Consider the following 24,958-nt stretch of genomic DNA (forward strand, 5'->3'; position numbering starts at 1 on the left):
CAATGTTAGGAAACAGATTAAACCAAGAAAAGAATTATAATACAATTAATACATTTAAATATCATTTTTTTTTCTTTCTACAAATATATCATATATTGAGTATGAATCGTTATTAAGCTTCGATTTCACCCAAGTAAATTTGCTTGTCACTAGATCCCGAACACACTGAAATAAATATAACATTAATTAATAAAATAAATTTAAAAATCTATAAAGTTTGCATTCACTATATTTATATATAAAAAAAAAAATATTCATTTTATTACGAATTATTTCATACCTATAGGTTCCTTTGGATGAAAATCAATGTCATTGACAGATCCGTTGTGTCCCGGTAATTTGTATAATATTCTACGACTTGTAGTATCCCAAATATAATGAAAACGATCCGAAGATCCCGCCGATACCTTGCTACCATCCGGTGACCACGCACATCTTAAAAGATTCTGAAAAAAAAATTACAAAAAAATACAAAATTATGTAATATTTATAACATGAATATTTTATTTCTCAAAATTTTCCTTATTAAAATAAACCCCATAAGATTCAATTTCAATTCTCATTTTATGTACACCTCGATTTGTTTTCAAAAATTCATATTTCATATTTCATATTTTTTTAAATTCTGGTTAAAAATAAGATAAGACGAAAAAACACCTTCTCAAAATTATGTTGATGTCCAGACAGTATTTTCACACAGCGTTCGTAAGGAGCAAATGGTCTTACATCCCATATCTTCAATGTATTATCCATAGCATTGGAAAGTATATAAGAACCATCAGGACTAAGACTCAATCCAGTAATGGTATCAGTGTGTCCTTTCAGTTTGTAAAGTATTGCATTCTTTCGGAGATCCCATACCTTTATGTCGTTATCAATACCACCGCTAATCACTTGTTCGGATGTATCATTGAATGTCACTGCAGTAACCTAACAATAGAAATTTGTGTTCGAGAGATAAGATACAAAGATAAAAAATACAACTGAACCAAAAATTTGTTGGAGGAATACATACATTAAAAAGAAATTACTATATATATGCACAAATATATGTTTCTCTTTAATGCTGTGTGTTTGCAGCTTTATAATTAAGTTTCTGTGGTATTTCTGATAAGATATATTATCATTACTTGTATTTTTTTTATATTATTTATATTCAAGTACAATTAAATAGTACAATACCTGATATGTGTTATTCAATGTATAACATTGACCCCGTTTCCTAGGATCCCAAATACGTATCGTACTATCATCACTGCCTGAGCAGAGCAATGTAGGGCCCCTTCGTGCACCTGATACAGAATTTACAAAGGAAGTGTGACCCTTCAGTTTCTTAATTCGCGTCCCAGCTATTATATCCCACAAGCCCAGAGTCATATCTGTGCTGGCTGTATACAAGTGATTGCCATCTGGACTGAAATGTAATTCCATCACGGCACCACTGTGCCCAGTCATGAGTCCAATATTTTCACATTCTCCATACACATTCCAGATAACTGCAATTTCATTAAACAGAACGAATAAAACTCATACATATATTAATTAAATTTTATATACAATACATACAGATTTGTCGATCAAATCCAGTTGATGCAAGATACTGTCCCTCTGGATGAAATTCTATGGAAAAGATATCTCCTTGATGTCCCTCAAGCAACATTATCATTGACATTAAAGAAGACGTGCGCGGTGGGCCCTTTAAAATTTTATTACATACATAAAATATTATATTTTCTAAAAAGAAAAACATAATATGAGGTTATATTTACGCTTTGCACAACCGCTTTCTCTCTGCTGCTGAAGACGACTTCATTTTTGGTTCTTTTCGAAGCAGGCACTAACGCCAAAATATCATCCCCTTTTCTTTTGTCCAAAATCGGCATATTAATAAAATATTAATTCAATTTTTAAGTGCAATCTCACAATGTGTCTATTTACTGTTTCACTGAGTTTTCTCGGGATCCACATCAAGCAAAAATTTCAAAGCTGTCACGCTTCCATTTTTGCAAGTACCTAGAGTCCCTATAGGGATAGACTTCCCTCTATCGACGAAAACTTTAAAAAGTATCAAAAAATCAAAGATAATTGAAGAATATCGATATTACCGACTATTGATATAAATTTTTAATCGTTATTTACATAAATAATTGAATCTACATTATTAAACTCATAATTTTTTATTATACAAATGTTTCTTAAGTAATTTATGATATTACAATGTTACGTATACGTACAATTTCTTTTTTTAAACTCCGAAATAAAAATTCGATCGACGTATCAGCTATCGAATCTCGCGCGAGGTAAATTCGTCCTTTTCTAAGATTAGAGGTTAGGATAGCTTTCCAAGCATCCGCAAGCATCCGATTGTCGCGCGTCCGCTCACAGGAATGCATCAGTGTCATCATTGTTAGTTATCGGCGTGGGAAGACTGATTGGAAATGCAAGGACAGGATACGAGGCAAACCGGTAAAAATTCATGTAATGTGACAATAATTGGATCGTTATCGGGCGGGAATGGCGTGGCAGGTAGACGCGCCCGGCGATGATACGGCGGATTTTGCAGTCGTTAAATTGAGAGGCGTGAATCATGCACGGACGTGAAGATGAGCAGTACAAAACACAAAATATGGTTCGTATGATATCTCTTTCGTCACGGTACCGCCTCTTGTTTATCGTTTATAACAATAAACATAACATTATCTGTTTTACTGTAAATACATGTAACACACTTTGTGCAGCATGGTCTCGGATTTCTTTTATCCAAACATGGGTGGTGTCGAGGAGCACATTTTCAATCTGTCTCAATGCCTGCTGGAGCATGGCCACAAGGTGGTGATACTTACTCATTCCTATGGGGACAGAGTAGGAATAAGATACATGACAAATGGTCTCAAAGTATGCTTCATTCTCTATTCCACTAATCAGCATCAGATATAGCTTCCAAGCTGATTTCAGCTCCGACATCCTACTGAATTTATCACTTGTGTATTGACTGAACCGAATCACAATCTTCTCAATTGTTATTGTTATATTTTTCTCTGGTTATATCACATCTATAATCATATCTGCTCCTACAAAGCAGATCAAATTATTCTATTAGAAAGATAAGACAAAAAAAAGACAGTAAGACTCAATGTTAAAATTTAGCTGGAACTTATATCTGATTCCTATTCTATTCAATCTGAAGTTTAGATTCTAAATGATTTCTTCAAATTCTCTTATTCTTTTTGCTAATGTTCTCATTTTATTTAAGGTATATTATATCCCCGTAAAAGTTTTCTACAATCAATGCGTTCTTCCAACGATGATATGTTCTCTTCCACTTATTAGATATATCTTCATTAGAGAAGATATACAAATTATACATGGCCATTCTGCGTTTTCGGCACTAGCCCACGAGGGAATGTTAATTGGTAGATTAATGGGATTAAAAGTAAGCTACTATTATGTTAACAATAGAACTTGAACAAGATGACTAAACGCTATACTTGTAGACGGTTTTTACGGATCACTCGCTTTTCGGTTTCGCGGATGCGTCTGCCATTCTGACGAATAAATTTCTCGAAATATCGCTGGTAGATTGCGACCATTGTATATGTGTATCTCACACTGGAAAGGAGAATACAGTATTGCGAGCCAAAGTATCAAAGGAAAAGGTATCAGTTATCCCGAACGCCGTTGATACCACGTTATTTACTCCCGATGTCGGTAAACGAAACAACGATTTTAGTAAGTTCAAAAGTTTCCCTCCAGTTATATTAGAAAACATACAAATTATCTCAATTACTACAATGTTACCATAAATTTCAGTTACCATAGTAATAGTATCACGATTGGTATACAGGAAGGGTGTCGACCTCTTAGCTCATATAATACCCGAGATTTGTCTGCGCCATAAGAACGTACAATTCTTAATCGGCGGGGACGGTCCGAAGAGATGGCTTATAGAAGAAGTACGAGAGAGAAATTTGTTACAGCACAGAGTTACTCTATTGGGCAGTCTAGAACACTCTCAAGTCAGACATGTTCTGAATAAGGGTCACATCTTCCTGAATACAAGCCTAACAGAGGCTTATTGTATGAGTATTGTAGAAGCAGCTTCTTGCGGGTTAGATCCTTATGCACTTCATTCTTTCATCTCGTCATATTTATGACACCTGAAATTGATAATTTGAGTCTTAAGCTTAGTTTTTTTATAATTTTTTTTTTATAAATTAATATTTATATGTTTTTTTATAAATTAATATATTCATATTTTTTTATCTTTTTAATGAGATTTTTGAATAACACAAACACGAATGTAATAATAAATATTACTTTATAGTCTGCAAGTAGTATCAACGAAAGTTGGAGGTATTCCGGAAGTTTTGCCGCCGGATCTGATTTACCTCGTGGAACCCACTGTACCTGCGTTAATTGAAGGACTGGAAACGGCTATAGCGGATTATAAGAAGGGCAATGTCAAATGCCCTTTCGAAATGAATAGGAGAATAGGCTTGTACTATAATTGGTTTAATATTACCAAACGTACGGAGATAGTATACAATTTAGTGAAACGTGAGACGAGAAGGAATTTGGGACAGCAATTAGCTAGTCAAATAAAAAGCGGTGTATTGGCCTACTTGCTTGTGGTGTCGTTGTGTTATATAATACTACAATTTCTGGAATTCTTCGTCCCTAGAAAGGTAATCGTGATTGCCTAACTTGCAATGCATGCATTTTACTGATTCTAATTTATTTTTGTTTATATTTATATATTTGCTTTATATTTGGTTTTTTCTTCGTCCGTGAATTCTCATTCCTATTTTTTTCTTTATTGATTTATACACTTAATTTATGCACTTAAATTTTACTTTTCAAAATTATCCAGGTATATGCATCTAAAGCGATATATCTAAGAGACTCTTCATGTTTAAATAAATAAATAAATTTATTTGTTTATAAAGATAAATAAATAAATTTTCAGTATATCGATATTGCGCGAGATTACAGCGATATTCATGTTATGCCATCCAACGGGAAAGGAAAAGAAGATTATCAATCGTTACAGAAATCTGGAATGTAAGTTTCTCAATGTGTTCAAGTATTTTATTCTATTCTATACTTTGGAAACATTCCAGAAAAATCGTTCTCTGCAAAAGTTGTTATACAGGTAATTATAGTATATCTCCGCGTAAGAACAATCGTCGTTGCATTTATCGATAAATTTTTAAAGAAATATAATTATGCGAATTATATATATATATATATATATATATATATATACATATTATATTATATATATATATATATATATATATATATATATACACACACGTATAGATGTCGTATACACAGATAAAAATGCGCAAAGTACAAATGTCATAATACTTGTACGTACGTGGAATTACAACTAAGAAAGACGACTGTATATAACAATTTTATTTATTATATCCTGTTTTTTCGTAATTTATATCATTTTAAAATAAACGACAGCGTATGGCATTTTAACATCGAAAATGCCGAATCGCCGATGTGAAACATCAGATTTATGAAAATAATATTAATTTGTTCCATTAAATGACTTTTATTATGATACATGACATCGTATGAATCAATGAATAACATGGATAACAATTCGTAACGATATTCAACCGCAACGCCGCTCACCCTGCATACATTTAATATATACGCATAAGAAAGATATTTATTGCGTCATTAGCATTACAAAATATCGTCGTGTTTATTACGAATAGTCTGTGCTTACTTTTAAAACAATCGACGTTAATTTTCAAGCAGTTATTTGTAGCAATATGTGGAGTAGAAAGGTTAATTCGTATTCATGTAATCCACCATTCTAGTGCATTATCATATCGGTATCTTTTTTTTCTTTTGAATGTTTTTTTTTTATAATTATCAATAAAGTAATTTCATATTTCGAACTTGCGTTTCCATCACAAATATGTCACATTTCACTCAGCATCTGTTCGCATACAAAGCGTATAAAGTATAGAATATATTAACTTACAAGAGAGATAAAAATGTACAGAAAACGATCCTATACATTTATCTCTTAACAAAAAATTTATATATATCATTTATATATATGAAAAAAAAATCATATATATATATGTGTGTGTGTGTGTGTGTGTGTGTGTGTGTGTGTGTGTGTGTATATATGACTCTTTCAATATTAAAAAATCTAAATTTTAATATAAATTAATTTCTAAAACAATAAGAAAGCCAAATGGAAAATATAATAATATTTATTTATGTTGTACGTTAGATACAATAATAGAATATTGATATATCAATTATTTTTTTTCTTTTATTATATCGCTTTTTATCGGTTTATTTAATCATCACTATTATTTTGTACATTAATCTATTTATACATAAATCTTTTCATGTAAGGGTCTATGATCTTCTCCTATCTTCTTATATAAGAGAAGATCAGTGAACCTTAATTAACAACCATCATAATAATAATAATAATAATAATAATAATACGAGTGGTCAGATCTGTCACAACATTCCACGCTTATCCAAAGTCGCCTATCTGTGCCCAACGCATATTAGTCCAATCAGGAGAACAAAAATGAATGTTCTTAAAGTGCTAAAAAGAGTTATACGGATCTTCTACACATTTACAGAATTACTTAAATAAAAACTTCACAAAAGAGATATCTTTTTTTCACTCTGCTTGTATCGCATTTAAGTTTTCTGTGAAATTTTTGAGTGTTTTTGAATGTTTACAATCGACTATACAGAAGAAGGCTATGCCGACGACAATGAGATCCACACATGCAGTAATCAGTGCTAAGTCAAGATGTCACGCCGATATCATGTGTACTTGTGTGATACTTTGAGGAATTAGTGAGAAGGATTATGAATATTATTTTTAATCGCTATTGTTAGTACTACTGCGAAAATGAAAGTTTTTCTATCAGAGAATGCTATACTCAATCGCTAAGTTTATTTCATAAATCCTCGTAATATCAGGAAAGTATCATTTTAAATCACTATCTTTTCTCGTCATCATTCCAAAGTATGATATTAGTCTTTGCTCTGTTATTATAATGTGTGTCGCATCCTTTTGCATTTACAATTATTATGTATGTTTTACTTAGAGTATTACTGCAATACTATGACCAAGAAATATTAAAAGGTGAAAATTTTCTTGAAATGCATAATAAATCATTTGCGAGATCTGCTGCGACTATAATGTAAAGTAAATCTCTTTTTTTTTTCCCTCGACTATTGCGATGAAGCAAAAATCCATAGGATTCGATAAGGACAAACGCACCGTATATTCTGACGCACCGTATATTTCAGTACTTGACGTAAAGACCATAATTTTCACGATACCAAGCACACGTTCTAACATTACTTCTTTTTCATTGAACACCTTTAACATACACATATTGCTATTGACTGCCACATTTCCGCATGCACAATTATTATCGGTCGGCATACTTTTCTCTCCTTTTGTTCTCTTTTTTGTATATTTCAAGTGACGATGGCGAGAATGAAATGTTATAAAAGTTTCCAACCCTAATTGCCGCGTACATAGGAAAAAGAGTAAGTCCGTCTTCTTTCTTTCGAAATATCTTTCTTTGAGTAATATGTACAATGGAGTTTTTTTTTTTTTCGTGTAATTCATGTAAGAAAATAACGCCACGCTCAGTCAGTCTTAAACAAAGACTGCTATCGACAATCGATTCTGAAGGGATGAGCTTCTTTTTTCTCGTGTGTTAAGTTATAAAAAACCTTCATATATTTTTTTTAAGAAGAGTACCCGCGGTGGGTTTTCTCAGCACCGGTTTGGCATGTACAATAAATAAATAACGAACCGTATAATGAATCGAGCGTCGCATCATTTCCACGAGGTAAATTGGCGAAACAGTTCAGACGCCTTCACCGTAATCGCGATCACCTACATTAATACGATCAGGAGCAGCAGTTACGCTGAAGCCGAGAATCCTGTTGTCCACCTTGAACATCTTTCCTTTCTTTGGTTTCTTGGATTTTCCCTGAGCAAAAAAGGTTTGTTAACATTCAACATCTTATGAATTTCTCATATTTGATATTAATAATTTTCATATTTGCTACTAATTTAATACTATATAAAGTAAATAATAATGAATGAGATTTATAAACGGTGAGAATATAATTTTAATAAATTAATCTTAAATAGTAAAAAAAATATTTTATCGTTTTTTATTCCATCAAGATATCAATAAGGATATACCTTAACTTCTTGAAATTCTGTGGGTGCGTTTGGATTAATAGCAGGTGCTGGCTTGCACAGATCGTCCGCTTGTGCCTGAGGTCGTTGCGCCGATCGCCACTTGCTTCGTTTTTCTAAGAATTGTTTGGCAAATTCTGTGCTCTGCTTGGTATCTCCAAGGTAAACGCGTACATATTCCTTAACTTCGTACGCCGATTCGATGTCTCGTAAGAATCCAACGAATGTAGGGACTGCAAGTGCATATGTATACATATAGATAGTCAAAGTTGAGAAGAAAACGTGATATACAAACACTTACTATCCACAGATGCTTGTATACCGCTCAATGCTTTATTACACCATTGCGTGAATTCGTCGGTCTTGGCAGTGTTCTGTTCAAACAATTTCTTCACTAGCTCCTCTTCTCTTTTATTCTTACTCTTAGACGTTTTATTATTACTATTCTGCTGCTGCTGTTGCTGCTGAGTAGGGGCAGGTTTCACGATCGTAGCTTGTTTAGCCGGCTGCTTCATAGTCGTAGACGTCTTGACGGGTGTAGGATCCCAAAAACCAGTAGTGCCAGAATTCGTGGACCATACCTGACTGCTAGATGTGCCCGAATTAGCCCAGCTCAAGCATTGTGATGCTGTGCCCCATATCCCAGCATTTTGCAGCATACTTGCAGCATCCTTTTGACCAGCCTTTTCTAATCGTTCTCTTTCCTGTTGCTAAGAAATTTCCATTTTTCATTCTCAAAACAATATTACGTGTCACTCGCATACTCAGGAAGCAACAAGTACCTTTACCTTAGCGATGCGCTCTTGCTCCTCTTGTTGAATCTGCGCGAGACTTTTCACCTGGAGTGGTTTACTGGAGGCAATAGCTTTCTCCGCCCATTTAAATTGCAATCGCTTTGAAGAATCGATTACTGATGCTTCCTGCGCCGCTTCTACCGCTTTCTGTTGCGCCAATTGTTGTTGCATCAATTGTTGAAGCCGTTGTTCTTCCTGTAAGAAAATCCTTGCAATAGATATACACGTCGCTTGCGTATAATAAATGTAATACTTTACCGCTTTCTTTTCTCTCTCAAGTCTCTGGATCTCGGCAAGTGATGCAGTATGAGTAGCGGGAGCAAGTGCACGTGGAGCCTGGGCCCATGGAGATTTAGTTCTTTCTTGAAGTTTACGCAATGCCTCGGCTTCTCTTCGCCGTTGTTCCGCACGACGTGTCTGCTCTTCTATTTCAGCTTGTCGCCGTGCCTCCGCTTCTTTTCTGTAAATTTCATAATTGCACAATTTTTATTTTAAAATATTTAATCGTATTTTAGCGTTAGCTATGCACAATTTTACTGATATACCTGAGTCTCTCCTCTTCCTGTCTTCTTTGCTCTTCTTCTAATTTCTTTTTCTTCTCTTCTTCTTTCTTTTGTTTTTCTTCTAATTTCTTAAATTCTTCCCGCTTTCTCCTTTCCTCTTCCTGCTTCTTCTTTAAATTCTCTTCTTCCTGTTTTCTCTTTTCCTCACGTTTTTTTTCTTCTTCTTTACGTTTTTTCTCTTCTTTCTTCTTTTGTTCTTCTTCCTGCTTGCGTTTCTCTTCCTCTTTTCGTTTTTTCTCTTCTTCCTTTCTCTTTCTTTCCTCGTCTTTACGTTTTGCCTCCTCAGCCTGTCTAGCTTGCTCCTCTTTTTGCTTTCTCTTCGCGTTTTCTTCTTCTGCTTGACGCTGCAATTCTTCCTGCTTTCTTAACTCTTCCTTTTTCCTGTCTTCTTGTAACTTAAGATTCTGTTCTTCCTAAGAAGAAATAATCAAGCATTGATTATATCATTATTATTTATATTAATAAAACTATACATGAAAAATGACACAACAAAAAATTAAAAATGCCGATTTACCAAAATCTGTTGTTCAGTTTTCATATCTTTAGCGTGTAAATCCCACAAAGAACCAGGTAATTGTCCTGGTGGCATCGCAGGAATGGGTCCGACCTAGAAAAATAAAAGAAAAGAAATATTAATAGAAATGATAGAATATCAATAGAAAAGATATTAAACAAATTTCACGTACTTTTGCACTTGACTGTTTTACAAGTATGATTTATGACAACATAACGAACCTGCGCTAACCAATTCTGCGCATTAAATTGAGGAACTATTTGCGGTGGAGGTTGCGGCCAAACGGTGTCCATGTGGGGCACTTGTGGATGGCCGTTAGTGTTGACATTGAGTTGACGTAGCAAAGATTTTATCGGATTGTCCTCTTGCGTCGGCGTGGGAGGCGGAGCGATATTTGGCTGTGGCATAGTAGGCAAGTTCTGCATGCCGCCCATCTGTTGAATGAGCTGCTGTATGGGATCTACTGTAACTGGATGGGCCGGTGCGGTCGTGTGTGGATTCGTTGGTAAATGAGTCTCAGGTTGCGTCTTTGCCTGTGCAATTCATTATTAGAATGCAAAATAAATATATATCATAGCATTAATATACCGAGACATTTACTTGCTGCATCTGAGTGAAAAGTTGCATAACGGGATTAGCCGCCTGAGACGTGAGATGAGGCACAAACGGATTTGTCGTTATCGGTACTTCCGGAATTTCCTGCATTCCGTCTTGTATGAGGTATTGTACAATCAGCTGATTCTGTTCCACAGGAGTCAGCGTAGACCAGTGCTCCGATTGTGACAATTTTGCTATCGCTGATGATCTCATCTGCCTAAATAGCATTTGATTGCGCAGTAACTGCACATGCTGATATGTCATCAACAGCAATGGATCTTCTAATCCTGCCTTCGGTATAGTACCAGGAGCCAATCCAGCCGGTACGGTATTAGGAACAGGTGGAATTGTTACCTGATCTGCTAACTACGAACGAAAATATTCGATTTTATTGATATGAATATATCAAACAATTTAAAAATTAAGAATACAATAATAAGAGGTAACTTTTTTCATAAGCTTCATTTCCGAAATTTTTGAATTTTCCTCTATATAGCAAAACTTGAATATTATAGACAATTACAAATAAAAGTCACCCTTCATTTGCTTTCTTCTCTAATATTCGAACTTTAAGCTTCATATTTTTCTCAACATTAAAACTGCTTACACTGATGTGATCTATGTATAAGTTCTACATTAGTAAAATAATTTCGAAATATAATGAAAAATATATATAATTCGTACGATAAATAACTATACCTTTAATGGAGGTATTGGCAGGCCAGGCGTGAACGGTACTCTTCCGTACATTTTGATCAAATCACCGAGCGTAGCATACCTTTCATCACAAGTTCTTCTTACAAATAATCCCGTATTGAAATATCCAGCTTTGCACCATTCGGCCATTTCAGTAGCTAAAAATGGTCCTTGGACTTCGCCTTGTGGATCACGGTAAAACCATTTTTCCTGATTACCCGTGGAGGAAACCGCAGAAGGTTGGTTACCAATTACAGGTGGGACACTGGCAGGGGCTGTCTTTTCCTTGTGATTTTCTTCATCCGCCATTAATTTGGCCACCAAAGCATCAGCCTCCTGTCTCATTCTATCTAGATCATCTTCCGTTCTTTGCCTGACGTTAGCTGTTCCCGAATTATGTACGAGTTTCGGATGCTCCAGAGGAACTTGTCGATTGGTCACAGTTATTTGCGATTCTGTTTTGACCTCCGTCTGAACGGTCTCCTTATCGTGAATTCCGGTCAGAGGTTCATTAGGTTTTTCACCTAAAGTCTCGACTTTATCCACATTTGCAGATCCGATAGTCTTCTTTTGCAAGAGATCCGAGGACGCTAAAGTCTTTGTCGGAATACTCTCGGTTAGTGGTACAGTAATCGGCTTAACGGAAGGTGAATTACATCTCCTTTCTTTTCCTATAGAATCATCCTTATCTTCGAGTGAATCTAACGGTTTTGATCGTTCTTTACTTAATGTGCTGGCTATGGTATTACTCGTGTGGCGATTCAAGGATTGAACAGAACCTGTGCCGAAAGCTAATGGCTTGCTATTAGATCTCACTATATTTGAAGCACTTCCTTCCGATACGCGTCGAGTTCTGCCTTGCTGGGAAGCACTCGCCGCACCATCTTCGTCATCATCTGAATACATCCCACCGTGGAATGCGCCCGAAGCGTCGAAACTACCACTCTCACTTGGATTCTCCGTTGCCCTGAAATATAAAGTTTAAAATACAAAATAAAGGAAATATATAAAAATATACAGAAATAAATTTGATAGATAGATATTATTTAACATTACCACTCAGGAAGATTATCATGATTATCATGATGATTCGATTCCCAAGTGCGAGCGGTACGAGGTGGTGGATGATGACTCGAATCATGGGAAGATCTGTGATTTCCTCGATGCTCCCATCTTCCTGGTCCACTTCTACCCTCTTCACCATCACCCTCGTTTCGATCCAATCTATCCCGATCCATACTGCCACCCTCGCGCCAACTACTTCTCCCTAACATAAATATCTCGTTTTATTACATAAATAATTTCTAAAAAATGAATAACATATTTACCCCACTTGCGCCAACTGTCATCATCTTCTCCGCTTCCACGATGACGTCTCCAATTACTCTCCATAAGCGAACTACCACTAGTCCCACGACTTAGCTCTTTTCTAGGACTAGTCGATCCATTCCATTCTCCTGGATCTGAAGCGCCGTTTCTTTCTGACCAGCCGCGTTCGCTTTGAGATCTATCGAATGGTCTGTTTCTTCCCTATAAATAAAATTAATGAGATTTCCTCCTTTATGGCTGGTTATTGTATCGGTTTATAATATTTAATTACAATGATTAGCGGTCATTCTCTTTTAGTTTTACAAAATTTAATAACACAAAGAAAAAGAAAAGAGACAAAAATCGATTATGTATAAACTATTTCTTTATACAGAAAGAAAGATTATACTTAAAAAGATTATACTTAAAATATTAAAAAATGAATTCGCATTCTAACAAAAATAAAAAAAGATGATTTATACCTGGAATGATTGGCCCTCGATTCGTATCCCATCGCCGGAGTCATCAAACCCGACTCCACGTGAATAATGAGACGAATACAAGCCTCCTCTTCCAGTTCTACCACGTCCACGATCTACACTGCTACCTCTTCCACGACCACCGATATTAGTTATCCCTCCGTTCCACATACGCTGCAAAATTCACATCAATATTTCTCATTACAAACAATATTTCATGAAATAAGCTCATTCTAATTTTAAATCATTTTATTTAATAAAGATAGCTCAAAACAAAATTAAAATTATATAAAAAAATTGAAACAAATTCGTTCCTTCCGAATATAAATAAATATATATATATATATATATATATATATATATATATATATATATATATATCATTAAAAATATCAAAAATTTTTAAAACTTTTAAACAAGTTAAATCTATAAGGCATTTAATATATAAATATATCTCTTGTATCACATTTAATTACCGTTTCATCCTCTGTCATTGGTACGAGTGCCAATGGAAGCTGAGCTTTCTCCACATACAACGTTGGAAAAGTTGTCAATGGTTCTGGTGGTTTGCAATTACGATCGTACAGGGCCAACATTTCTTCCCGACCATATCTATGTTCTGCTAATTGATAGCGTGGTGTACTAAGAGTTGTGGTTCCTCCACCACTACCACCACCCGTATTGCAACTGTCTCCTGATCTGTTGCGCAACCTATACATGATAGATGTGACAATGACAACATAATTACAAATGTAAGTAGAACACTTTAATGTTTATCCAATTGTCAACTACATACCATTCTGGGCCAAATTTCATGGAATCCGTCATGATGCACTTTATCTCCTGAGAACAGAAAAAACAAAGAACAAATGAAATCGATAACTTGTAACAAATTCAAATCTGTACTAAGCTACAAAGACGAAGATTAAAAACAGCACAAAAAATGTCAAATATATGGAAATCCATCGTGTATAAAGATATTCCAATTTTTTTCGGGTACCAACCGACGTTCGCGAGGCCTTGTTAAAACCTCAAAAGAATACGGAAAACTGGGAAACGATGTGGTGATGCGACTGCCTGCGAGGAATCACGGCTAGATGAGAAAATTCGCTTCCCGTCACGATAGAAGGCTCGTCATCTGTTACAATAGGGTACTTACATGCGCTCCGCGAAAAATACAACGTAAGGATTTCACGGATTGGAAAACTCGCAGGTCGACAGGCCGTACCTGTTGCTCGAGGGGGATACCGGATCGCCGTCGGCGATCGCGCGCGCGCGCGCGCGCGCGCGTGCTTGCGAACGCGCGGTGATACGTAGGACCGACGAGGCTACGAAGTGGACGAACGTGGAGGATGAGAGCATAACAGACAGCAGCGCGAGACTCGATCGCACGCATCCTCGAAGGGGGGGAATCTCGCTGTCTATCGCGTCACGTCCGAACGACGCTGGAGAAGGCGTCGCACGACTTCCCGGACGCGTCATCGCGAGATACTCGCGTTTACGGCGTACTCGCGCATAAAACGCAACACAAGCGGAGGCAATCTCTTCCCGCACGAGCCAAGGTGGCAACATTAACCAAACTTTTTTTGCTGGCGAACATCGGGGTGACTCGCGTGCGGCGGTGGACCGCGCGCGGAGTCCCGCGGCCACGCGGAAATCGAACGCTGGCTGGATCCCGCACGGCCGCGAACGGATTACGGCTGCGGCCCGAGCCTACGGGAGAAATACCTTTGCTGATCTTCGGGATTACTGAGAACAGCGATACAACACACCAATATGGCTGATGGTTTTTTTGGAATAAAGCGCATGCGAAGGCTCCCGTTCGTGGTATGCCTGGGAGGAGCTGAAAAAAGTCACTAGGATCACATACGCGCGTGAGAAAGAACTGACGATATGAGAAATGATTGGAGGACACGTGTAAAATGGTCAAGGCTGCTCGATTACACTTCCTCAATTTTTGAAAGGAATTGAAATTACAATGTTTAATGTTTTCATAAGCGGCATCTTTTGTTTTAAATCCACTTGCTTTGTCTAGCTTCGATTCAAATTCCTTTGGAAATTTCTTACTCTGTCGACAATCGTACATATTCGATAAAGTTACTATTGATTTTATTTTTATAGATTTTTATCGACTATAAATTCTGAAGCTAATTGCGTACTAATTTATTACTTCCTTCGTGTGTATGTATGTATATATATATATATATAAAATATGTGTGTGTGTGTGTGTGTGTGTTTTAAGTTTTTTATTTTAATTATAAATAAGGAATTTTTTCTATACAAATTACATACTCAATTCCAGACAAAATTTATCAGCTTGCAGAAATTAATATATCATTTTTATCCGTCCCCAATGAAAATTTCAGAAATTAATTCGAATTCTGAGTTTTAAATCTATGGATTAGAAAAAATTTAATTTTTTCCAAAATGTAATAAATATTGGATATTAAATTAGAAATATGAGAATGTAATGAAACAGGAAATGACACAAGGCGATACTTGGGACGATAATAAATTTCGAAAGTTTTATTTGTAAATTTTCTTTTTCGCTGTCTGACGCGAATAAAAATATAATTATGATATCAAGACAATATAGGCACATATAATTATTGATATGTAAATATTTAAATATAATGCGCATGCCCCTAATTGTTGTACATATTCATGTGTAATTAAATCAATACATCAATTTGAATTTATTTGAATAATAATCAGTTAGAATTACTTGATATGAGCAACATATAATTTTGAATTAAACATTTTTTTGTTAGCAATTGTAACAAATAAGCATCTAACATTAAAAACAATTTTCAATTCAAGAAATTTTATTATATGCACAACAAATTGAGTCGTTCGTATAATCGTTAATTAAGAATAGGCATGGAATTTTATCACAAATACATTATAGATTTATAGATTTGAGTTTTCGCATTTTATAAGCGAATTCTCTTTTGTAAATATACAACCATATATAACTATTTCATCTTCTGAGATCTTGAAAAATTCAATCCGGTAAGAATTAATATACAGCGAAACAAAAATTCTTGACAAAATTCAATACCATGATTAGGAATTGTAAATAAGTCAGTCTCACACAGCCGTAACAAGCTGACATGTTAAATATCAGCGAATGCTCCGTATTATAGGTATAATATGAATATACAAGAAATTATCATCATTCTGAGCAACAATTCAATATTAAATTTCCGGAAGAACATACATATTATCTTATTAAACATCTATACTATTTTATTTCTTCAAATTAAACTCACTTTTTTAATCAGTACGATATTCAGTCTGTATGAAAAGATGCAATATTACGTATAGATCAATTACCCTTTGGTCAAATCTATCCCTCTTGATGTATTGTAAATTGACAAAAATGTTGCCTATTAAAGTTAATCTCTAACTCGTAGGCCCCAAATACTGGTCCTTCGAATACCAACTGTCGGTCTTGCGACCGAGCTATAGAGGTACTTATTAATCTCGAGTTCGCGGCAGGCAATTTGCAACGTTTTCAATACCGATTCCGACATCAAGCCGAAAACATCTAAGTACAATAAACACGGCATGTGCGCCAATCTAACGTAAGCCGATTGCGGAATACTATAACAACGACTCAGCGATAAGTGTTCGAGTTTCGAAAAGTTTAATAAATTATGGACAGTATGTATTGTGAGCATAGCACAATCACTCAAGTCTAATTCTATAATATCCGGGCACCTTTTCGACAAATCCTTTATATCTGAAATTTACGAGAAAAAGAAAAGCATATTAAAGCTTAATGAATCTCAATTATCATACTTACTATCATCAGTCATAGTTTTTCTACACCCTGCTAGGTTCAAGCGTGTAATTGATGCTGACAGTGTTTTACAAAGTAGAGTCATACATTCATTATCCAAAGAACACCACGCCATGTTGAGGGCAGTTAAACTAAAATATAATTCGTGTTAAAATAAAAACAACTGTCATTACCTAAATATACATAGAGATAATAATAATTTTACCATTTAAGTCTCATTAAATCCGTGATACATCCAATGTCTATATTCTCGCACATTGTTAAATTCAAAACTTCTAATTCAGTGTTTTGACTAATAGCTCTACAGCAATCTCTATTTACTATACACTTTTCCAGTGACAATTTTTTCAGATATTTACATTTGGATAATAAGGCAGCCAAACCAGCTGGCGATATAACCGCCATGGATAAATCCAAGTATTGTAATTTACTGATGTAAGAGTCGTTAAGAACTTCGCTGCTCTCACAGAAGATAGGATCCGCGATTTCCGCCTGCGCCAGTCTCAGAATTTGTATTCCTCGCGGCAATATGTACCCCAATGTGCCTTCGTTTAAAACTTTGCTACTCAAATCTAATCTAGTCCACAATGCTTCATCTCGACCTATCTGACACCAACGTTTGCATACTAGCATAGAATTTACCTGCACATAAAATAATTTATATAATTATTAAATATTCGTGTAATTATTAATATATATATATATATATATATATATATATATATATATATATATGATACATATAATTTCATAAAAAAATTACAATTACATTTAACTTGTTTACTATTCTTACCAGATATCTTTTAGGTAACCATTTTAATATCATCAAAATTATTTCATCTGATAATTTATCAAATTTATTCTCGCCCTCAATGGAAGGTCTTCTTTTCCTTCGGAATAAACAGAATTGATCTAAGCAAGCCTGCTCGTTCCTATCAGCAGAAATATTCATCTTTTCCTTAGTAAAACTTTCTTTTGAATCTGCAAAATAATCAGCTTCCACTCTCGAAGAATAACCAGATTCATTTTCTGTGTTACCAAATACTGCTAATTCATCCAAATCATATGAATCTTGTTGAATCCTGCAAAAATAATAAGTGAATAATAAATAATTTAAAGACAATTTAATTCCTAAAAACAACTTTCTCTTCACAAACCTGTCTGTATTCACAATTTCAAAACTAGAACTTGTATAAACTTCTTCTTGATATCCGAAGGCATCTGTTTCATTTATTATTGATTTATTTCTATCTAAATTCTCAGATAAAATTGTACATTCTTCAGATTGTGGCCTTTTTGTACTTTCACTGTAAACTGCTCCATCTTCTAACATGCCAACTCCCATATCTTCCAGAATTTCAGGCTCTATAAGGCTGGTATTTCCCGAATATGGCCATTTTGCACTATTTCGAGAATCGTTGAGAGTACTATTTAGATTGTTATTGCAGCCATCATCCAAACGTAATCTTTTGCTGTGAACATAGATAATCTTTCTTTACAAAAAGTCTAGGTATAAATAGATCAATTTAATTATAAATAAAGGAACAAATCATATAAACCTGTTCCACCAGGATGATGATGTAGAGGATGGATCTTTATTCATTACAGGTATAGTTATTTAAGCTCTTATTTTCCAAACTATAATATCAAGTTCTTACTCAAGTGAACTGTTAGAAAACCAGGCAAATACTGTAGGGAAGGATTAATATTTCAATTACATACAATCTAAGTTAATCATGAAAATATCATATGGTTAATATCATTTATTTTACATACATATCAATAGCAAAAAAAATAGATTTATCTGTATTTTTCAAACAAAAATAATAATTTATACATAACGGAAAGTCAATAGATTCATTTACATACAGTCATGCATACAAAAGAAGAAGAAAATAAGAATACTGTTTGGACCAATCTTTGCCTCAAGTTTATATCTACCAAATACACGTGATTTTCGTCGTTGTTTACTTGTAGGAAGCACACATTTGTTCCAAATCTTAATCTCACGAGCAACTTCGCAAATACAAGAGATTCAATCTTCGAAAATCGAGAAAACGTTTCGTGGAGACGCTTTCTCGGACAAGCATGCGGTCTTCCCAATCCGAGATACCTCCGAAATATCGCGAATACTGAAAGTTCGCTCGCGAAAATAGGGAAGACGTGCAATTAACAATCGGGGAAGCGTCGCGATTTCTCGGCAGCGTCAAGTCTCGGCCACAGTATCGTAGTACATCGAGCATTCGCTGCGAGGCACAACAAAACGGGACGGTCGGTCGCCACGTACTCCGGGCATCATCCAATACTACTTGGAGCGTCCCCCTCGGCCGCGGCTCATTTTTTAACCTAATCGAAGGAAACGAGCGAATGACCGCGCGCGCGAGGGTGTACACCTGTCTACATCCCCTTCCCCGCTGCCGAGGGAGCAACAGGCAACAGGTAAGAAGCTCGCGTGCGGCCGATAACCAAAAGCGGCATGACAGAACCAGCCTCACCTCTCGGGCGGCGAGGATTCCGCCGATTTCGGCAGCCGGACCTCCTTGTGCAGCCGCGTGTGCTCGACTATGCCGCCGGAATCCATCCTTGACGGAACCGTCGAGCCGCTCGTGATGACTCCTTTCAGTCTTCTCCCTTTTTCTTCAAAACTCCACGAGATCCAGAACCCACCGACCCAGCCGGACTAGCAAAACAAATCATTCGGTGGCGGTTCGGTCGCTCGTCGCGCGCGATCGTCTCGGCGAAGCAACGAAGTGGGGCAGCGATCCGCCTCGCCGATTGGCCACGCTCGCTCGCCCGTCAAAAGGCGGGAACGCGGCGATATATCGAAATCGTGGAAACGCGCGCTCGCGCGTGCGCAGCACGCCGGCAGCGTTGCGCGCCTCGATTTCGCGCCTTTTTCGCGTTCGACTTCGCGCCTAGAATGATGCGTGATTTTGTGTAGAAGTAATCGCATAAGTATATCCGTTTTTTTATCAATGTAGGTTGACTTTAATCAGGGTTTAATTTACTCTACTTTTTTCAATTTTTAAAGATAAAAAAGAGATATATGGAAGTCGCAAGTTTAAAATCCGATTTAAATCTAAGATCTTTTTTATTTTTAATACAAGAAGGAAAGAAGAAGGATGAACGAGATGCAAAAAGTTTAGCTAAAAAGGACAAGTATTTGACTAAAACTCCAAGTCGCATATGTTTATCTAAAAGATGTCTTAATATCTATAACAAGAATATCTATAACAAGAAATCTCTTTGGATATGAAGGGGGAAAAAAACATGAATAAATGATCCCAATCGAAATATACATTTATTCATGATGGCCATTGAATTACGTCAATAGCGAATACCTGATAATAAAATAAAATAGCCAAAGTTAAATTTCTATCGTTGTTTATTGTTTAAGGCCTTTCAACTTTCGATCCTCGGCGTAAATTTTCATCTGGAAGCTCACGAGGTCCGACGTTCTCTTATGAAAGTTGAACCGCGTATCCTTCGGGTGTATCCCCCTGTCATGCCACCAGCCGTAACTGAAAGTCATCATGAACGCCATTAGAATGACAACAGACAATTAAGAAAATGGACCATCAGGAGAGACGGGAATTACGTGTGGCTGGTCAATAACGGCGACTGGTACAGGCTCCTCGGGTTCCTATCTTGTTCCTTGGCGAGTCTCTCGAGCGTATCGCTTACGTCCGCATTTTGCGCGTCCTCGAGTTCCCTCGAGTAGAATTTCGGCGTAATGAACTCCGCTGTAATTCATTTATACTTCGCGTGCGCATTTATTCAGGTCGTATTACGCACAATTTGCAGCTTCGCTTTGCGGAAATTAAAATCGCGATTGCGCCGATCACCGCGGGATGGGGGGAGAGGAGGGGAAGGATATATTTTCTTTCATTCCGATTCAATAAACCATGAATAAAACTCGAGCTCATTACCGAAAAATAAACTCATCGCGAATGAAACCTGTAAGATTTCGCGGTAAAATTTCACAAAAATCTCGCTAATTTTAACTGAGCAATTAAAAACTCAAGAAAATTTTCAGATCCGATCAAATTTTTAGATATTTCAGTTCTTTTCATGCAAATGTTTAGATCTTCTCTCCGAAGAATTTCCCGTATAAAGAGAAATTTTGCTGGCAAATCTAAAAATTTGGTTGGACACAGATTTGAAAATAATTTTGTTGAGCACCAAAATTATTATAAAAAGCGCTTAAACGTGATAATAATAATAATAATAATAATAATAATAATAATAATACAAAAATTTTTAATTTTCTGATAACCAATTTGAACGTCGTACATAATAACTTTGAAGTACAATTATTTTCAGATCTATATCTGGCCAAATTTTATATTTGCCAGCAAAAATATTTTTTCTGTATGATTGTTTAAAACAATGTCACGATGGGATAACCCTCCAAGTTATTGACACCGAGCTTGGCCAGATACGAATGATATGAAATATGATATAAAAGTTAATAATTACGTATGACGATAAATTGGCAGCTCGGTACCCTAAAAAAGATAAATGTTATCGCGTATATCGTTTCTCACGAAATCCAGCGAAAATCCATCCTTTTCAGCACTGATTCCTCGGCCAATTGGACTTCGATTCGATCTCGCTTTCTCGCGGAAACAATCGAGACGGATGTACGATGATTCTGGGACATTCCACGTATGTGCGCAGTATGTACCGTTTGTCTTTGATATGCAAACGTCGGATTTTCCGATCTGCTGGTCTCTCGAGAAACACAGCTTGAACGGCGGCCTCTCCGTTCTCTTCGACGTTATCGGTCTCGAGTCATACGAATCCGTTTGTTGCTCTGACATAATTCCGATGGGAGAATACTTAATAACTTTTTCCCCGACAGTTGTCCGTCCCGTTGTCGCAAATACTCAACTGAGCCTCGCCGCCTCGCTTTGAGTGCCTCGTGCGTGTCCCCGCGACGTGCAGGAGTATTTGATCGATACTACCTGCGAAATAAGCTCTGTCAGAAATAAGTAAAAGCGCATGTGACATTCTTGTTTCGGAAACTTGCCGTTTCCGATTTAGAGGAAATTAATTTTTGTTCCACGACACTGGAACTTTCGAAACGCTCGAGGAATCCGCCGAAAAAAAAATTTTAACATGAAAGGAACAGTTTTGTTGAAACATCTAAAAATTTGGTCTAAGATATAGATCTGAAAATAATTTTATTGAACCATCAAAATCAATTATCTAAAATGCTTAAATTAGTCGCTGGAATAGCAAAATTTTTCTAGTATTATCACCATGCTAAGATTTTACTGCAAAAACAGCAAGATGTAACTTTTAAACCTTTTTGAATCTATTTTAAGTATTTCGAAAAAGATCTTTGCGAGATAAAATTTCTAACTTAAAATTATTATATTTTTTTATTCATATTTGTTGTTTCCGGCATTCTGATGTAAAAAATTGAAATAATTGATTTCTTTTAGATCTCACTGGTCTTCATTGATCTCATTCGAGTTGAATCTCTACTCTAAACGCTCGCAAACAAGAAAGGGGTTTTGCAGGAATAACGAGATGGACTCGATTTTTCCATGTTTGCCTCTCTTTATTTTTTCGACTTTTCTTCTCCCGATTAATAATTCATATATTCCAATAAAGTATTATACGGCTAATAGTGATTATAATCTGGCGATATTACAAATCTCTCGATTCTCTTTCGTTTTCCTCTTATCGACCTTGGCGCTTCTCTTTTCTCCTTATCGCCGTTAAATTATCCGGGCTATCTCTTCAGCCTGTTTGCCAATTAATCAGTTGCATATCAATGAATGAAGGCTCCCGAGAGGAGAAGCGGCCGTTTTCGGAAAACGAAAATATCTCACGCTCGTTTTCTCGACAAAGAGTCTCTGGTCACTCACTCGCTTTCTCTCTCACACTCTCTCAAAATCTCTCTTTCTCTCAGTCTCTCTTGTATTTGTCACGTTCGTTTACCTCGTGTAATACAAAAAGCATCCCCCTCAGAATCCCCGTATTGACTCGCATTAATTATATAGGACGTTTACAGCCGTTTACATCCCTACCGCGCGCATTCCGCAATCGCGCCTCAAGTAAAGCTCACTTCGCTATTTCACAACGCTTCGGTAAATTCGGTGAAAATCCGTTTGACATAACGTTATAACGCCAGCTCGGTTTTAGCTCCAAGTTATCGCCAAAGTTATCGTGACTACCTCTCTGTCTCAGGTTTCCGCGACCTCGCGTCTTATCGTCGGGAAAAACGAGACCGACCGCATCGTCGCCTCGTCGTCGTTTCGCAGCAGCGCGGGACGACACTTTGGGAAAGATCGCGATGCCGTATTAACGCGAAAGATATTGCGCTATCAGTCGCTGTTATCACGGACATACTGAGATAGCGTATTAACCGCCGTTGCGTAATCGAAGAATACGTAGAGGATCACCATGACGACATTCTCTCTCGCTCTCACTCTCTCTCTCTCTCTTCTTTCTCTCGCTCATTCACTTTTTTTTTCTCATAGAATAGTTTCAAGATTCAACAACGGATTTCTCGTCAATCCCGAAACCGCAACTGTAATTAAACATCGGAAAAGGTCAACAAGGTAGATTATTACGCGATTCGCTCTGGGCTGATTGACACGCACGCAAACACACAGGACGAATTTTCCTTAAAACTTTATCACGAAGAGCGTTCCTCGAGTCCTTATAGAAAAATACCTGGGATCTTCTCGAGGATACCGGATATCTTTTTTAAACTTTGTCGATTGTTTCGTTATGCGGCAGAGAGCATCTTGCAATCGGCAGTGCGTTCGTCGGAGTCGGGAGGTCGGTGTTTAACGCCCTCGCCGACTCTCGCTTTTGTGTGTCCCTCGTGAAACATTGACGTATCATCCGATTTGTAATTGTAATCCGATTGTAATAATAATTATCCGATCTAATTCGCTCAGTATCCTCAACGCTGACGTGTTAATATTTTTCTATAGGATATAACCGATCCGAAAATATCCCTCAGCTTCCAATGGAGCTTTTCGTTGTCGACCGAGACTAATAAAATGCGATCGCGACTCTCCGTTTAGTCGAAGGCGGGATGGGGATAAATCGACATCGTTTTCTTTCGCAGAGGAAACGATCCGATGTCTCGTTAATTACAAATCGATCGGACACACAGTCGGATTTCCGTAGTATATTCCTAGTAAATTAAGCGATCTCTATTTCGAATTTCTCTTTCAACAGCGTTTATTTATATTCCGATCGTCCTAGACGCGTGAAATAAAAATATCACACTTGTAATCGATCAAAAGCTGAATAAAGAGCAAAGTATTATTAGCTCGCAATTCTATCGAACAAAACCGATCGAACCAAAATGGAACTAAAGTGAAAGAAGAAGAATTAAGGTTCGGGATTAAGAATACGGAGACCCGACTGTATTCCCATTCGGTCGCCGCCGCCCCGATGCGCAGGGTGTTTTATAAAAAGTGTAAAAAGCATCAGGCGATTTCTCGAATCGAGAAATACTGGAATTTTTATCCCCGTGCGCGAACGTTCGTGTTTGCGTTTCTGGCCGAGAAAAGTGGCAGGTTCGCCGAGACTCTTTACACTCGTTAGAGAAGGCCTCGCACCCTGCGCGCAATTTTCTTTTAACGCGAAAGCTAAAGGGCTGCGATTTGTACTCGTATATACGCTTGTGGCCGACTCGAACGGCAAGTCGGCGCGCAAGGACGGCACGTGCACGTACGAAAATTAAATACGATCTCTCTTGGCGATCTCCCGCACTCCGGAACCGCGACCATGTCGAATGCACGCCCGCCGGAATCCCGTCGAGAAGCGTTTTAAAGCCAACGTGAGCGTAACGTCCGCCGACGTTTTCCCGTATCCCTCACGGATCCTCTATGGATTTTACTTTTTTTTCTTTTTTTTTTCTTTTAAGTCGGTTCGCTAAATTCTAATTAACTTTTTCGACATGGACACGATTTTACACAAATTTCTGATTTTTTTTTTTTTT

At 36.7% G+C, this 24,958-nt stretch overlaps 5 protein-coding genes across 12 annotated transcripts; 1 reads left to right on the top strand and 4 right to left on the bottom strand.

The window, feature by feature from the left end:
• Window positions 1-17: 17 nt before the first annotated feature.
• LOC105432131 (U5 small nuclear ribonucleoprotein 40 kDa protein) lies at window positions 18-2,049 on the bottom strand. Its single transcript, XM_011646783.3, has 6 exons — window positions 1,770-2,049; window positions 1,567-1,696; window positions 1,183-1,496; window positions 658-930; window positions 281-446; window positions 18-165 (listed from the first exon to the last, which is right to left on the bottom strand). The coding sequence occupies exons 1-6, from the start codon at window positions 1,881-1,883 to the stop codon at window positions 113-115; spliced, it is 1,050 nt and encodes a 349-aa protein (XP_011645085.2). The 5' UTR covers window positions 1,884-2,049; the 3' UTR covers window positions 18-112.
• Window positions 2,050-2,151: 102 nt separating this feature from the next.
• On the top strand, window positions 2,152-6,293 carry PIG-A (phosphatidylinositol glycan anchor biosynthesis class A). Its single transcript, XM_011646781.3, has 8 exons — window positions 2,152-2,629; window positions 2,739-2,895; window positions 3,254-3,433; window positions 3,495-3,729; window positions 3,811-4,108; window positions 4,325-4,685; window positions 4,967-5,061; window positions 5,121-6,293. The coding sequence occupies exons 1-8, from the start codon at window positions 2,604-2,606 to the stop codon at window positions 5,203-5,205; spliced, it is 1,437 nt and encodes a 478-aa protein (XP_011645083.2). The 5' UTR covers window positions 2,152-2,603; the 3' UTR covers window positions 5,206-6,293.
• LOC105432129 (GIGYF family protein Gyf) lies at window positions 6,228-15,017 on the bottom strand. 5 transcript variants are annotated; one of them, XM_011646776.3, is made up of 16 exons: window positions 14,907-15,017; window positions 13,975-14,021; window positions 13,655-13,889; window positions 13,182-13,352; window positions 12,720-12,921; window positions 12,448-12,658; window positions 11,395-12,358; window positions 10,699-11,061; window positions 10,320-10,631; window positions 10,099-10,191; window positions 9,567-9,997; window positions 9,280-9,481; window positions 9,010-9,216; window positions 8,529-8,937; window positions 8,231-8,460; window positions 6,228-8,012 (listed from the first exon to the last, which is right to left on the bottom strand). In XM_011646776.3, the coding sequence occupies exons 2-16, from the start codon at window positions 14,004-14,006 to the stop codon at window positions 7,887-7,889; spliced, it is 4,188 nt and encodes a 1,395-aa protein (XP_011645078.2). In that variant the 5' UTR covers window positions 14,007-14,021; window positions 14,907-15,017; the 3' UTR covers window positions 6,228-7,886. The 5 variants fall into 5 exon arrangements, with proteins under 5 accessions (XP_011645078.2, XP_088930859.1, XP_025075379.2 ...); XM_089074733.1 differs by lacking the exon at window positions 14,907-15,017 and adding an exon at window positions 14,183-14,203; XM_025219594.2 differs by lacking the exon at window positions 14,907-15,017 and having other exon boundaries at window positions 8,529-8,931; window positions 9,016-9,216.
• Window positions 15,018-15,676: 659 nt separating this feature from the next.
• Window positions 15,677-19,737, bottom strand: Skp2 (S-phase kinase-associated protein 2). Of its 4 annotated transcripts, none has more exons than XM_011646775.2 (7): window positions 19,479-19,737; window positions 18,543-18,672; window positions 18,141-18,455; window positions 17,777-18,065; window positions 17,189-17,625; window positions 16,987-17,114; window positions 15,677-16,923 (listed from the first exon to the last, which is right to left on the bottom strand). In XM_011646775.2, the coding sequence occupies exons 2-7, from the start codon at window positions 18,584-18,586 to the stop codon at window positions 16,577-16,579; spliced, it is 1,560 nt and encodes a 519-aa protein (XP_011645077.2). In that variant the 5' UTR covers window positions 18,587-18,672; window positions 19,479-19,737; the 3' UTR covers window positions 15,677-16,576. The 4 variants fall into 4 exon arrangements, with proteins under 4 accessions (XP_011645077.2, XP_088930881.1, XP_088930880.1 ...); XM_089074755.1 differs by lacking the exon at window positions 19,479-19,737 and adding an exon at window positions 18,925-19,452; XM_089074754.1 differs by lacking the exon at window positions 19,479-19,737 and adding an exon at window positions 18,908-19,452.
• Window positions 19,738-20,258: 521 nt separating this feature from the next.
• LOC105432126 (uncharacterized) lies at window positions 20,259-22,392 on the bottom strand. Its single transcript, XM_011646773.3, has 3 exons — window positions 21,671-22,392; window positions 20,582-20,726; window positions 20,259-20,504 (listed from the first exon to the last, which is right to left on the bottom strand). The coding sequence occupies exons 1-3, from the start codon at window positions 21,804-21,806 to the stop codon at window positions 20,369-20,371; spliced, it is 417 nt and encodes a 138-aa protein (XP_011645075.2). The 5' UTR covers window positions 21,807-22,392; the 3' UTR covers window positions 20,259-20,368.
• Window positions 22,393-24,958: the final 2,566 nt, after the last annotated feature.

Source organism: Pogonomyrmex barbatus, unplaced genomic scaffold, assembly GCF_055798465.1.
Source record: "Pogonomyrmex barbatus isolate J1 unplaced genomic scaffold, ASM5579846v1 scaffold17, whole genome shotgun sequence".
Lineage (NCBI taxonomy): Eukaryota > Metazoa > Arthropoda > Insecta > Hymenoptera > Formicidae > Pogonomyrmex > Pogonomyrmex barbatus.